At 41.9% G+C, this 16,513-nt stretch overlaps 1 protein-coding gene across 1 annotated transcript; it reads right to left on the reverse strand.

Annotated features, from left to right (window-relative positions):
- Positions 1 to 13,156: 13,156 nt before the first annotated feature.
- LOC108223256 (uncharacterized) lies at positions 13,157 to 16,282 on the reverse strand. The gene is made up of 2 exons (XM_017397416.2): positions 14,444 to 16,282; positions 13,157 to 14,362 (listed from the first exon to the last, which is right to left on the reverse strand). Exons 1-2 carry the CDS (start codon positions 16,280 to 16,282, stop codon positions 13,157 to 13,159), a joined length of 3,045 nt encoding a protein of 1,014 aa, XP_017252905.2.
- Positions 16,283 to 16,513: the final 231 nt, after the last annotated feature.

A 16,513-nucleotide genomic window follows, 5' to 3' on the forward strand; every position in this document is an offset into this window, starting at 1 on the left:
GTCAAAAGCCTAAGAGAACAGATATTACAGTACTTCATCATGAAGTATTTTACGGATAAAAATACATAGAGTTATTTAATAGTTAAGCCTTACGTGACAGTGGACAAGAAGTCTTCAAGCCTTCCACAAGAGATCATTTCAGCCATCAAACTTTAAAACTTGAATACTAAATTGATCATAACATTGCATTGGGCATTGAAAAAGACAAATATCTCCAATTTCCAACCCCAAATCATCACGCAGTCTTTGCCATCCGTCTACAATAGCACAATAGTTGTGGCCGTCCCTGTTACGTGTTACAAGCCTCCAACGACAGCTTCCTGAATAGATGTTAATGCATTGGAAATTCTGCCACACTTCAGACAAACCCGTAAAATCATCCAAAATCTCCTGTACATAATATATTAAAAGAAGTTTATAATATGTCCACTTGCTTTAAAAATTAAAATCACATTTAACTAAAAGCTGTTAAAATACTCACAACAACATAGCAGTCATCAAACATATTTTTAGATTCAAGCTTGACATGAAAACATTTGCCAACAAAAGGACCACAACCATTTGCATCTGCACAGAATAACCATTACAGAACTTCTATAAACCAGTTGAATTCTGCTATTGACTAAATGTAATAAATTAAAGAAAAAGGCCAAGAGTGTCTTACCCTCTGAAAGTGGTGTTCCCGGAAAAACCAATTCATTCAGTTCTGAGTCAAATGAAGAAATAAATATTCTTGACGTCCCATCATAGGTAAAAAGAAAAGAATGTACCCCATTCATAAAGGCTAATCCTAACATCTCAAACATATAACTCAGACCAGTAAACATTGAGTTGGTTGAATCATATGATCCAACAAAATTCTTCCCGTTACTAAGAACATATTGAATTTGCATAGGCAAAGCAAATCCACACCTCTCAACAAAGGCAACAGGAGGATGCTGCATGGTAAATACAATCCAGTTTAAATATAACTATGTCCTTACATTGTAAGGTACTTTCACTATAAGTTAACGTGACAAAAAACTTACAATTTCATCAAAAACAGCATCACCATTCGGACAAGCAATAACAAACCGCCATCCCGCATCACCAATGGTAACTAAAATCGAAATATATATATTAACTATTCAGATTCTTCAAAACAGAGTAGCAAACCAAAAAAAACAAGACAGTTTGGTCACCTATTCCAGGTAAAGTAGCCTCAAGTGGATAGCGGATTTCAGAACCATTACTACAAATTATATAAATGTGAAAGTTATAGCGTCCGAAGTACTCAAACAAAAGCAACTCCCCCCCATTAAGCTCCATATTTTTGAAAAAAGGAAAAATACCTTTAATTAGGCATTTTTCCATATCAATCTGGATTGGTTGTACATATCCGTTACGCACTTTAAGCTCCATAGAATCAGTCAAGAAACTACTGTATTTAGAACAGAAACTACTGGGAATGGTCTGAAAACAATAAATTTCGATTGTTCAGAAATACAAATAAGATAACTACAAACAAAAACATAAATTAGGCAATGTAGTTTTCAAAACAGATAACCAGTTCATTTGACAATGTGTCGTTGTAGTCTAGCCGGATGCAAAACTTATCAGCTACAATCCCAGAACATTCCATAGATCTGAAACAATAACAGTTGTAGTCAAAAAATTGCAGATGAAAGGTAGATATATAGATGTAGAACTCTGACCTCATTGCTCTATACAAGAACCTTGCACAGCAGATGCCTTCTTTTAGATAACTGGAAATCAACGGCAACTGTGCTACTCCACTGCCTTTTTTCTTTACAAATTTGCTCCACAGCACATCAGGAGTAGCAATAATTGCTCCACAACCTCTGTCCAAGGTTCTATATCCACTGTAATAATAAGAGTACCTAGGAAAGAATAAGAGTCCATAAGTTTGGGCCAAGCCTCTCAAATTTTGGTTTTTAAAGCCCATTTACAATTTAAAAATGGTTCCTTCATTTTAAGTTCGGCTTAAAACAGTGAGAAACAAATCCAAAACATTCTTTTTGTATTGAAAAATTATTTACAATTTTTTAAATAATTTTGAAAATATAAAAGAATTTCTATCCTTTGACTTAAACAATTATGTGCAACAGGAGAGGAAAAAAAATTAAATTCAGTTAGGCTTAAAACTTTGGAAAAAAAAGTCTGATAGACAATATTTCAGTTGTGTACTCCAGTGCAATGTTAGCATAATAAAATTGCAGAACTCAAATTGCAAAATATATCAACAATAATTTAGTCAATTCAAATTGCAGAGCTCAAATGTATAAGAAATAATATTAACAATAATCAGAAGCAAAAGATATATTAGCCTAATAAAAGTCATCAGCATACAAGTTAAAATTCAGTCAGGCTCTAGCCAGTACAACCAAAAGATCAAAAGCAATACCATAAGTGCATTGTCTCACATTTCCAGAATAACTACTTCAAATACACCAAAAGCAAGTTTAACGCAGCAACCAAATTTATATAGCAAACTACAAATCTTTCATAGAAAACTTTAATTTGTAACCAAGACTTCAAACCGGAGCTCTCCAACATAGGTGAACTCCAGTGTGCTTCCAACGGACAAGTGATTCCCAGAAACAAAAGCATTCCAACCTCCTGAAAATCTAGCCTGGTTACCAAACCTCAGAATTTCCACTTCCCAAGCAACAGTTCCGACTACCAAGGCCACATTTGTTCTGTTCTGCCATTGTCGTGTTTCAGTCCAAAAAGGAGGTGGAATATACTGCATTGTAAAAGTTAAAATTACAATTAAGAAAATGACATGATTACTTAAAGGACATGTACAATTAAAAAAAGTCGTGTTACCACTCCATGCCCACGCTGATCTACATGAGATCGTTTTAGAACCACATTGAAAGCAAAATTGGCTTCAACATCATAATCATGAACATCGGAAACAGAGCTATCATCCGAATCAGAGCTATCATCCGAATCAGAGCTATCAGTGCTTGAATCAGAGATTACAATGATTTCATTGCGAGGTGAATCTGTGAAGATAGATAGAAAATAGTCAATTAAAATTCAGAATCATTACAACTATACTAAATGAACTTAGATTGGTGTACCTTCATCCATTCCATCATCCAGACCAGATTCAACCTCAGTAGATTCAAAATCAGCAATTGAACAATAACCATCTACATCACGCAAGTGATTCATACACTGGGAATCGTACACCATGACGGAGAACGCAGAATTGCCATTATAGGTAAACAGTAAAATATAGTTCTCCATGAGGTGGAAATACTTAATTATCTGGAGCAAACCGTTAACACAACCAGTGGATGAAGAATAACCAACTTCAACCGTATGTTTCCCACCAAAATAAAGTTTCACAACATTACCAAGAGTTTCACCAAATTTCCTTCTAAACACATAGGGAATTTCCTGGTATTTTACAACTGAAATTAGAATATATATAACAGCATAACAGTGGAATTATTTAACAACTAAAATTAGAATATATATCCCACCCAAAAATATTAGCTTATAACATGACAGCATAACAGTTGCATTTGTCAAACTAATTGCGTTAACAAACAGAATCATACCAATTCTCCAGATTTCAAAGAAGCCTTAGTAAATCCTTTATAAAATCTTGGTGATGGATTAGTACCAGTGACCACTGTAATTAAGAATGAACAATTTATTACTAATACAATATTAAAGACATCAAACACAATATAGTTCTCTCTTCAAACACAGGATTTCAGAAAGATATTATACGCATCAAACAAAATAGACTGACCAGCTGATTGTTCAAGTTCTGAAACAATAGAGGCATCAAAAATAGCAACTTTGAAAAACCCTTTGTACCTGGTCTCCTGCAGAACAAGTACATCACCAACCAAAACCGCAGCATCCTTAATAAAGTTAACCCATTCACTACCAAATTGGACAAAGTTATTAGCCCATTTCAAAGAAATAGTCCACTCATAATCTTCAAAACCCAGTATGATGGAAGGTACAAACTTTGCCAGCCCCAACTTCTCAGATGCGTCATTCGCCAAAATCTACATGCAGTATTGAATGGGGTTATACAAAATTAATGCGGTGCTAAAAACACAATAAAATGGATTAAAATACCAAAATACTGGAATGTTACCTTAGGGTAAGATTCCTCAACAAAGTGACTGTGGTCAATCGAAAGATTGTACTTGCCAACACAGTTACGGAATCCATTGAAAAGGTATTTAGAGCAAAGTTTGTCTACCTCATACACAGATCTTTTACTGGCAGGGACTGAAGTTACAGCAGGATAGTTCATTTCAACGGCAAACTGAGTATAAATCTCAAATCCAAAATCAGGGCCATCCAAATAGTGGAGACGAACTACATTATATGGATTCACTTTATAATGGTCCATCCACTCTTCCAGACCATGAAGACGATGATCACCTTTGTCAAATGTACAAGGCCAGAGGTCATCAGATGGACCATGCAAGACGAGTTTACTGGGTAAAGAGTTCATGAATGTCACATAAAATGGTAGAGGCAGCTTCTGCATGAAAAGAAAACAACTAATCAGCTGTAAAAAAAATTGAAGTTTTGGAAACAATGAAGAGTTATCAGCCATTACCAATTTCCCTTTCTCGAACCCTCCACCATTGTTCAAACACAGGAAATCTAATGATTTCTCAACAGTACTCATTGTAACAAACCCTAAAATGAAAAAAATAATAGAGTTTAAGAACATTGGATGGATCATAAAGTACAAATCATAAACAACAAAACAGAGGGAATATTACTTACCAATTGCAGTAGCAGAGGGAATTAGCAGAAGTGGAAGATGAAGTGAACTCCTCTGATTTGCTCTGCTTTATGAAACGCCGAGCTAATACAAATGCTGTGTAACCCCCAACTACCCATTAATAGTGTAATAGGCCCATTACTTTAATAGCCCTGTAATAACAAAACTCAGTTATATTTTTACTTCTTCATTAAATAATTAACACAAACGGACAAATTGATTTATAAGCAACTAAAAAAATAAAAATAAATATCTTCATGAAAATTAATTTATATAAATCAATTAATCTTAATTTATAAAAGCCTTAGCGGAGCGGGCAAAAATACTAGTATATATATATATTCAATTCATTGATGATGTAACTGGAATAGCTTGATTGACTTGATCAATTAATCCGTTGATCGAATCCACTGAATACTTTCATACGTCCTGACGTCCTGTGCACTGGTCTGGTTCACGAACGACTCGAATTGATATATTCCTTGAATCCTTTGCTTGATAATATAATTGATCAATCATTTCGGGTTAGATGTTGCTTCGATAAATTTGATTATAAATAATCAAAATAGATATACTGGAATCTTCTGGTCTTTGGTACTTGATCGTCAGTCAATATTTGATAGCAGAAACTGATTGAGCTTTATTCATCACTGAGGCTTGAACATATTAATGAACTTCTTCCAGTGGACGGATGTTCGTCTCAGATATCTTGATTGTCTTTGTCTGTTCGTATCGGATATCCAACCTGTAGATTCCTGTATTATACTTACGTATTTTTCCTTTCCTTTTGTTGTGTTGAGTTATCGTAATTACATTTAGGTTACATTATGCTTTATGATAGGTCCATTATTTTGCACATTTTAACTACCTATTTATTGCTTGTTTTCATATTTTATTAGTTAATTGTTTTGTTTTCAGGAATTTTTTGAGAAATCGAGAAATCAAGAGAAAAAGGAACAAAAAGGTGCAAGAAGGGAAAAGAGGAAGAAAAGGAAAAGAAAAAGAAAAGAAAAAGAAGAAGAAGAAAGAAGGAAAAGAAAATCAAAACACAAAGACCTTTCTACCCCTAAAACCCTAATCTTGGCCTATATAAACATCATTTTCTCTCATTAGCCACCAACTTAGTCTAACTTAGTTTACCCTCGTTTTTACATAGTTGTTAGTAGCCTCCTTCATCATTTTCTACATCTATTGTAAACACTTCCTAGTTAATATAATTTCAAGTTTAGTTTCTTCATCTCCTACATCTTTACCTTGTTGAAATTTATGGCTATGAACAACCTTCTTTCTAACAAGTGGATAAAGTGGCATTTATGCCAACCACATGTGGGTTGAAGAGCCTTTATTTTGTGTTTTGAACTTACATTTTTAGTATTTAGCTTGAGCCCCTTTTAATTCTCAATATTATTAGTGGGTTCAATGATTTAGTTGATATTTTGGTTTGTAGTTTGATGGGGTTTTGTTGGAAATATGGTAGATAGGCTAGTTTTGAAGTTTTGTGCGATTTGGAGTTAGTTTGGTATGATTTGGTGTTGTTCTTGTTCTTGGTTTTGATATTTTTGAGGGTTTTTTGGTGTAAATTTTAGTTTATGATTTTGACTTGAGGTTAGTGAGTTTTGGTTAGTTATATTTCATATAGGCTAGATTTAAAGTTTGATATTGATAACGCCAAACTCCGGTCCTGGTCCTTCCTCCGCCGTGGATGATGGTTCTGCGGTGTAACTGCTGGAAGGGCGCCTACAAAACAACACCGGAGGGGGGTTTTGACCCCGCGGCGCCTCCGGCGTGAGAATAAGAATAGGCTTTGGAAGGATTAAGACTAGAAAATGTGTTATCTATATGTGGTGGGTGAAGGTGGTGTATGGTGGTTGCTGGTGGCTGGTGGCTTAGAGTGTTTAGATATATGCTGAGCGCACAAGTGTGTGTGTAAAATGAGTGTAAAAGGAGAGTAACCCCTTAAACTCTTAGTCCTTGGTCTATTTATAGGCCAAGGATTAGGGTTTAAGGGTGGGTACCTGGATCCTGGTCCTACACGTGTAGGGGTTTGATCCTCTACACGTGTCCAGGTGTCAGCGTAGGAGTAGTATTTTGGAATGTTCCCTGGCTTGTCTCTATCGCCAGTAGTTGACCGTTATGTTTTTGTCTTCATTGTGTCAGTCTGTGGCTTGTGCAGCAAGTGTCGGGCGGTACATGTGTACCCGGGCGGGTAGCAAGTTCTACAGTACCCGGGTAAGGTATCCTGTCCGGGTTGCATGACCTGGCAAGCCTAGGGGGTGCCCTGCGGTGTTGTTGGCTATCCGGGGTAGAGGCTCCTTTATAGGACCCAGGTGTGGCTTAGCTGGGTTATACCCTATCATTTGCCCCCCACTCCCTTATATTGATTTTCTATGTGAGGGAGTAGAGCGAAGTTTTTTGTTTTTTCTTTTGTATCCGGGTATCCAGGTAAGGGTAGTAGTTTTTGCCCCCCTGCCTGGTTAGACCCGGGTAAAGGTAAAATTTTCATGTTTGCCACCTTGAGTGTATCCGGATAACTGGTGTTTGCTCCGCTGCTCGGGTAGACCCGGGTAAGGATCGAGGGTTTTTGCTTTCTTTCGTCTTTGTCGGGGGAAGTCATGCCCTGTTCGATTTTTGACGCCCGGGTTTGGAGTATGTGAAACGTTTGTAATATGAAAGGGTTTTTACAACTGTTTGTTTTCGAAAATTGGGACGTCGCACCTTCTGAGGAATTGAATTATTACAGCTGTAATAATTGCAGCCCAACCAACGGGTTTCTGCCACGTAGGCGGTACTGGCTTTCGTTTTCTCTGGGGCTCGTAGTTGGGATTTTCGCCGGAGTTCTTTGCTAACGTCTCGCCGTCGGAGTTCTACGGTCTTCTCTTTTCGGTCTCCACTCAAGTAAGCCTATATGCCTCATCTTCTCCCCTTTCCAACTATTTTCTTTATGAGCTTATGCATGTATGGATTTGTTGGATCATAACTGCTTGTAGTTCTTCGGTTCTGGGTGTTGTGTTTTTTGTTTGGATTTGTTTGCGGAAATGTTAGTTTACAAATATGTTTATGTTTGTATGTGTTTTTGGTGGGTTTTGGGTTGATAGTCTGAGTTTGGAGTGGGGGTTTTGGATTTTGACTTCGGTTTTTCTGGGTTGAGCATGAATGTTCTTGAGTTTTCGTATGTGTATATGTGTATGTATTAGCAGGGCTTTGTGTTTGATCTTTGATTTTGATTTGAAATGATTTAGAAACTGTTTGTGGCCATTGGGGTTCTCGAGGGTTTGTCTGTGTCCGGGTTGGGATTTCCGACCCGGGCTAGGTAGGTTGGTGTTCGGTTTTATTACAACGCTAAGGTGTACCCGGGTAGGGTGGGTTAGTGTACCAGGATGGATGGGTGGATCCGGGTAGGACTGTAGATTGCTTGCGTTTCTTCGTGTTTTCCCATTCATTGCTTTTCACATTGACCTAGGACAGGATCTGGACCTATATAAAACTTGTAATAAAATTGGTTGAATTTTGGATTGATCCGGGTTCTCCTGTTCCTTTAGGTTTATGGTCCGGATCCATAAGAGGGCCAGGAAAGATATTGTAGCTTTTTCTGGTGTTCCCGGGCAGTATTCTAGCGACAGCGAGACCGACGAGCAGCAATCTCTCGCAGACCGGGCTCGTGAGAAGATGGCTGAGAGGGAGGTAGCCGAATCCGGGGTCGTGTCGAAGTTTCAAAAGGTGGCCCAGGCTGAGGGGAAGCAAGTGATCATGAGCCCGGAGGGCCTGTGGATGGATGCGAAATCCTATTTTATCACCAAGGCGCCTCTGGCGGATGAGAGGGACTTTTATCGAGGGATATCTTTATTCTATAAGTTTAAGCACCCGAATGGTCCTCTGGGCCCTTATAATAAAGTGGAATTCGACGAGCGGTTTAGTAAGTATGCTGTTGCCCGGGCTCCTTACACCGTGAAGACTTCTTTTAGGGAATTGCCGTTGAAAGTTCAGGATCGGTTGATCCGGGTTGCCTTCCAATTTCCGGATGCGGTCGAGTGGAGATTTCCTGAGCCCGAGGAGAGGATTTACCACCGGCCCGCTGACGGATTCATCCCGGTGTGGATGGAGCATTTGACGTCCGGGTGGAACCCGAGGTGGCATTTGTTCTTTAGGCACCTCTGCAAGAACGAGTTCAAATGTTCACCAATGCAGATTACTCCGAACGCAATCAAGTGGATGACTTGGTTTTTGTGTGCTTGCAACAAGATGGGGGTATCAATCCACGTTCAAGCTGTTCCATGTTCTCTTCCAATTCAAGAAGTCCGGGGAGAAACCACTGTATGAGCTCCGCTTCTGGTCTAAGGAATGTGGTTTCGGACCCGGGTTCTTGAAACCAGTGATGCAACAGTCTTCTCTGAAGAACTGGAATCGTGAAGTGTTGATGCTGAAGGGTCTGGATATCCATTATATGTCGTATCTTGTTACGGATGATAAATTAGTTAAGACGAATTTTGACGCCCGGGTGCATCGGGGAAATTCCGGGATCAGCTGATGGAGTTCTGTGGGTGTCTCGGGCAGCAGTTGACCCGGGATACCTTTATGCAATTTGATAAATTGCACGAATGGGGATGTAAGCATGATCCGGATTTCCTGCTTTTCCCTCCGTACTTGTGTTTTTCTTTCGCTTGTTTGTTTTCTAGAACTGTTAAGTAGCCCGGGTAATCATCTTATCCGGGTTGTCTCTATTTTTCTGTGTACTTGTATTTTTCTTTCGCTTGTTTGCTTTCCAAAATTGTTATGTAGTACGGGTAATCGTCTGATCCGGGTTGTCTGTTACTTGCATGTCTTTGCTTCTTTTCCCCAACTGTTGCATGACCCGGGTATTGTTTGTCTGCAGGTTTGCCGTATTTCAACAAGGATCTGTGGAAGAGTATGGCCGATGAGCATTTTGCCGCCGCTCTGAGGAATCTAGGGGGGTCCATTCGATTCCCAAGCCCACGCCGAAACCTAAGTCCGGGGCTGGGAAGAATGATGAATCCGGGTCCTCCAGGCAAGAGGCAACTGGCGGGGAGTCTAGCGCCGCGGTGGAGAAAGTTGCCCTGGGAGGGACTGAGGAGGTTGTGGAAGTCGGCAGTCAGGAGTTGGTGACTCGGGGAAGGAAGAGGAAGCAGGTTTCGGCGCAGAAGGTTCCTGCCAAAGTTCCCAAGGCTGGTCGGGGAAAAGGGATTCTGCTAGACTCTGACTCGTACTCGGATGATGATGAGGAGGACGATGGGGAAGGTACCCGGGTTGCCCTTGGTGCCGGGAGGTACTCAGCCAGGGAGATAATCAAGATAATGTCGGAGATTCCGACCGAGGAAGACTAGGTGAGGATGGACGACACCGGGTTGGTGAATACCTTCAGGGAGATAGAGAGTCTTTGGGGTCAGGTAAATGTGTCTTAATTTTCATCTTTTCTTCTGTGTATGCCCCTTCTTATGTATGTTTCTGATCCTGTGAATCCGGGTTTGCAGCTGGGATCTCGTTTAGCCGGGTTTAATACCATGGCTTTCAATGTGATAAAGTCAGAAAGGGACACTGCTGATGCTTTCGGAACGAGAACCCGGAAGGCTGAGTCGGATTTAGCCCTGGAGAGGTCAGCCAAAGAGAAGTTAGAGTCCAATCTGGAAAAGCGGGTGAAGGAGGCCGAGACCCGGATCCAAGCCGAGTGGAAGAAAAAAGTTGATGATGCTGAAGCTTGGGTTACCGATGCTGAGGTGAGGGCGTCCGGGTTTGAGAAGGAGATCGAGGGGTTGAAGAAGCAGCTCGAAGACCGAAAGGAACCTGCAGCTGTGATTGCTGATTTCAGGGAATCCGATGAGTATAAGGGTACCCTGGCTAAAGCAGCCGCATCGGAGGTTGTCCGGTGCTGGAATGTTGCCGAGAGGCACATCAAGACGGATCCGGTGGCTAGTTTGAAGAGTTTCATTGACCTTTATACTGAGGCCAAGAATGGTGTTTCTGCCGGCAAGGGTGAACCTAAACCTTTCGAGGGTCCTTCCCCGAGCTTCATTGCTCCGGCTAACCCGGTTGCTCCTGCTGATGCGGCTCTTCAGACAGACAATTCTCCCCGTGCTACTTAGTTACTTTTCCCCTGATCTTTGACTAGATAAGAAACAATCTTTTGTAATCCTGAATTTGTTCGTTCTCGGATTTAAATATTTGCCCGGGGTCTGTTTAAACCCGGGTTTATGCATGTTCCTTTTGTTGCTTTTCGTCAGATGTCTCCTCGTATCTTTTTCCAGCGAATGCTTTTGTCTGCTTAGTATATTTCTTGTCCTGATTGATTGCTTATAATAATTTTGTACTTAGAAATTTTTCCAAGTAGAGATAATACAGGTGTTGTTTCCGGATTGAATGCTTTCTTTAGCTTTTGTACTTAGAAATTTTTCTAAGAAAAATGAACAGGTGGATCCGGGTAGCTCATACCCGGGTTGATTGCTTTCTTAGCTTTTAATACTTAGAAATTTTTCCAAGTTACAACCTGTGTGGATAGATCCGGGTAGACTGTTTCCGGATTGAATTCTTTCTTTAGCTTTTGTACTTAGAAATTTTTCTAAGAAAAATGAACAGGTGGATCCGGGTAGTTCATACCCGGGTTGGTTGCTTGCTTAGCTTTTTATACTTAAAAATTTTCCTAAGCAAAATGAACAGGTGGACCCAGGTAGTACATACCCGGGTTGATTGCTTGAATAGCTTTACACTTAGAAATTTCTTCTACGAAATGAAACAGGTAGACCCGGGTAACATCTACCCGAGTTGATTGCTTAAATAGTTTTACACTTAAAAATTTCTTCTACGAAATGAAACAGGTGGACCCGGGTAACATCTACCCGAGTTGATTGCTTAAATAGTTTTACACTTAGAAATTTCTTTTAAGTAAATGAAACTGGTGGACCCGGGTAACATCTACCCGAGTTGATTGCTTAAATAGTTTTACACTTAGAAATTTCTTCTAAGTAAATGAAACAGGTGGACCCGGGTAACATCTACCCGAGTTGATTGCTTAAATAGCTTTACACTTAGAAATTTCTTCTAAGTAAATAATTGTTTGGATTGATCTGGGTAGATCATGCCCGGATCTACTACTTTCTTAGCTTTTATACTCAGAATGTTTTCCAAGTTAATGATTGCATGGATGGATCCGGGTAGATCATGCCCGGATCGAATGCTGATATTGCTTGGTTGCCTTGGAAATTTTTAAGTAAATGATAACATAGATTCTTCAGTAGCAAAAGACTTCATTGATATTAATACGATTACACAGCTCTGAGAATGATCAAAAAGTACATGATTGTTTTTAGGAATGTATAGCTGTCTTCTAGGATTCTTCTTGTCTCATCTGGTCTATTGGTAGAATTTCCTTAGCCTGAGTCCGTGCCAGGTGTTGGATACCTCTGACCCGTCCATGTGTTCCAGTTTGTAGGTACCTGGCCTTAGGACTTCTTTGACCTTGTAAGGACCTTCCCACTTTGGCATCAGCTTGCCAGTGTTTGTTGGATCAGAGGCCTCGGTGTCTCGTAAGACCAGGTCTCCTGCTTGAAAGTTTTTAACCCAGGACTTTTTGCTGAAGTGATCCCGGGTCTTTTCTTTGTATTTTTCCATTCTTGCGATTGCCTGATCTCGGACCTCATCTATCAAATCCAAGTTGCCCCGGAGTCCCTCCTCATTCGCAATTTCATCAAAGTTGATTGTTCTATGGGAAGGTGACCCGACTTCGATTGGAAGCATTGCCTCCGTTCCATAGTCTAACTTGAATGGAGTTTCTCCGGTGCTTGTCCGGGGACTTGTTCGGTATGACCAGAGAACATGTGGTAGTTCTTCCGGTCATTTGCTCTTGCTTTCTTCTAATCTTTTTTCAATTCCTCTCAGGAGGATCCGGTTGGTAACCTCTACCTGGCCATTTCCTTGAGGATAGGCGACTGAAGACTTCTTGTGTTTGATGCCTCTTTCGGTCAGGTAACTCTCAAAGTCTGATCCTATGAACTGGGGTCCGTTGTCTGAGACCAGGACTCTTGGTAGCCCGAATCTCATCAGAATGTTATCCATGAACCGGATGACATCTTGCTGATTGATTGTCCGCATTGCTTTGGCCTCGACCCACTTGGTCATATAGTCAATGGAGACGAGAAAGTACCTGAGGTCTCCTTTAGCCCGGGGGAAGGGTTCCATGATGTCTATGCCCCATACAGCAAACGGGATCGGGGATAAAACTGATGAAGGTAGGACAGGGGTTACCCGGGGTACATTGCTGAACAATTGGCAATATTTGCGTTTCGTTACGAATTCCATAGCATCTTGGTGGATAGTCGGCCAATAGTATCCTTGTCTGATAATCTTGTAGGCTAAGCTTTTGGCTGACATATGGTCTCAGCAAATTCCTTCGTGGACTTCCCTTAGGCAGTACTCGGATTCTTCTGGACCAATGCATTTCAGGATCGGGGCTGAGTAAGTTCGGCGAAACAGGATCCCGCCTTCTACGAAAAACTTGGCTGCCTTAGCCTTCAGTCTTTGAGCTTTTCCTTTGTCTTCGGGTAACTCTCCCTTCTCTGTGTAGTTGCTCAGGGGAGTCATCCAGGTAGGGTCGTTGTTGATTTCAAAAATTCCCTCTTGTTCTATTGTTGGCTTGTGCAATTCTTCGAAATAGACCCAGCTATCCAGGTCCGTTGAATTTTGGACTAACCTGGAAAGGTTGTCCGCCTCCGCATTTTCTTCCCTGTTGACTTGCAAGATTTTGAACCCGGGAATCAGAGTAAGATAGCTTTTCACCAAGGCTTGATACTTGGTTAGAATCGGGTCTTTAGCAAGGTATTCTCCATTTGTCTGCCAGACCACGATCTGGGAATCACTGTAGATGGTGAGGTTCCGGATTGACAGGGTCCGGACCAACTTCAATCCTGCTAACAGGGCTTCATACTCCGCTTGATTGTTGGTTCCTGCAAAGTTGAAGGAGATCGCCGTTTTGATGACGAATTCGTCCGGGCTTTTCAGGATTAGCCCGGCTCCTGATCTTTCGGTTGTTGAGGAGCCATCAACGTGGAGTATCCAAGACTCCGGGTTAGACTCTACCGGGGCTTCTGGTTCAGTTTCCATGGGAGTTGTCTGATTTTCTGGAAAGTTGCATTCCACTACAAAATCTGCCAGGACCTGGGCTTTGACTGCTGTCCGGGGTAGGAATGTTAGGCTGAACTGGCTAAGCTCGATTGCCCAGTTCACTAGTCTCCCGGAGATGTCTGGTTTGTGAATGATTTTCCTCAAAGGTTGGTTTGTGACAATCCTGATCTCTCTTCCTTGAAAGTAGTGTCTGAGTTTCCTGGATGCGGTGATTAGTGCAAATGCAAATTTTTCTAAGTTGGGGTATATGGTCTCCGCATCCTTCAAGACTTGGCTGACATAGTAGACAGGCTTCTGTTGTCTGGATTCTTCCCTGATTAAAGCTGCCCCGACAGCAAAGGGACCAGCTGACAGGTATAGGGGTTCTCCGGGTAAGGCTTTTGTCAGGATCAGAGGTTTGGACAGATATGTCTTAATCTCATCGAGGGCTCTTTGGCAATCCGGGCTCCACTGTACTGATTTCTAATTTTTCGCCCCTTTTAACAATTCAAAGAAAGGTAGACATCTTTCAGCAAGTTTGGAGACAAACCTTCGTAGTGCTACCAAGGACCCTGCTAGCTTTTGAACTTTCCTCTGAGTCCGAGGTGGTTGCATTTCTTGGACTGCCTTGATCTTCTCCGGGTTGGCCTCGATACCCCGGTTACTCACCATAAACCCCAGAAATTTTCCAGCCTCTACTCCGAAGGTGCATTTGTCCGGGTTAAGCTTCAGTTTGGTCCTCCTCATGTTTTCGAAACATTCCTTGAGGTCTGCAATGTGACCCGGGACGGATGTGGATTTGGAGATGATGTCGTCAACATAGCATTCCAAATTTCTTCCAAGTTGGTCTTTGAAAATTTCATTCATCGCCTTCTGGTATGTGGACCCGGCGTTCCTTAATCCGAAAGGCATCAGTTTGTAGGCATAGACTACCCGATGGGTTATGAAAGCTGTTTTGGCTATGTCTGCTGGGTTCATCTTAACCTGATTGTACCCGGAGAAAGCATCCATAAAGCTTAACATCAGGTGCCCTGATGTGGCATCAATAAGCTGATCTATGCTTGGTAGAGGATAAGGGTCCTTGGGGCATGCAGCATTCAAATCTGTGTAATCGACACACATCCTCCACTTTCCGTTTGCTTTCTTAACCATGACTACATTTGCTAGCCATTCCGGGTATTTGATCTCACATATGATATCCGCCTTCATTAGCTTGCCAACTTCCTCATCTATCGCCTTCTGCCATTCTGGGGTGAAATTTCTTCGCTTTTGTTTGACAGGCTTCTTCTTGGGATCTACGTCTAGACTGTGCATTGCTAGTGATTCATCCAACCCGGGCATGTCGTCCGGGCTCCAGGCAAAGACATCTGCATAGTTCCGGAGTAGTTGGATGAGTTCCTCTTTAAAAACAGTATCCAGGCCTTTCCCAATTTTGACTTTCCTTGCCGGGTTGTCTTTCTCGATCAGGACAGACTCGGTTTCGACCGCAGCTTCGACCTTGGTTAATTCTTGTGCCGAGATCATTTGCTGGATCCGGGCGTCAGTGTTCTTTTCAACAAAATTTTGAGCCGAGTTCATGGTTGCTTTCTGGTTGTTTTGTCCTGGATCATGGTTGGCTGCTCCCGGGTCAATGTTACCCGGGTCGAGGTCGATCACCTGGACTTCCCCTTTGGAATTTGTTTTCGGGTAAGGTCGATGTTTTTTGTTGCTTCTTTGTTTTTGGAAAACGGTCGCCTTTCTCTTTTTGTCCAAATGTGTTTCCGCCATGACCAAGGCTTGGCTGTAACACACCCCGGCTGTTGCCGAATCCCCTTTGACTTCCCCTACCCCGAACGGGGTTGGGAACTTGAATTTCAGGTGTGGGATGGATGTGATAGCTTCAATCTTGTTCAGGCCTAGGCGGCCGATGATCACATTGTAAGAGGAGGGCGTATCTGTGATATAGAACTTGATTACATGGGTGACTTGGTTCGGGAGAGTTCCGAATCGGACCGGGAGATAGAGGGTGCCCAGGACCGGGACAATGCTGTTCCCGAATCCATATAAGGGATCCTCCCTGTAGTCGTTCTTCCGGATACTCCCTAGTTGCATTCGATCCATGGTGTGTTTGAACAGAATGTTGGCTGAAGAGCCGTTGTCTACCAGGATCCTTCTAACTTCATTTTCGGCCATATCCAGGGTTACTACCAGGGCTTGATTGTGACCCCGGGTGACTCCTTCGAAATCCTTGCTGTTGAAGGAAATCACCTGTTCGAGGAAGGCCTGGATGGACATCACTTCTTGACAGGAATCCGGGCTGGGAGGAGGAGAACAGGATCCGCCCAGCACTACGTTGACAATGTTCTTCTGTTTCCCAGATCCTCCTGCTTTGTCAGTCGTGTTCCGAGCTACGTATTGCCCCATGTTTCCTTTGTTGATCTGCTCTTCAATAAAGTACTTGAGGGATATGCAGTTTTCAGTTTTGTGACCATGGGTGCCATGATAGTCACAGTGTCTGTTGGTGGGTCAGCTTTCTGGAGGAGTTTGCATAGGTTTTGGGGCGTAGTAAAAGGGTTTGTCCCTGACTTCCTTGACTATGTCCTCGCGGGACCTGTTGAGAGGAGTCCACTCAGGTTCTGGTTTTGGTTCCCTGGT

Source organism: Daucus carota, chromosome 4 (assembly GCF_001625215.2).
Source record: "Daucus carota subsp. sativus chromosome 4, DH1 v3.0, whole genome shotgun sequence".
Taxonomy (NCBI): Eukaryota; Viridiplantae; Streptophyta; class Magnoliopsida; order Apiales; family Apiaceae; genus Daucus; species Daucus carota.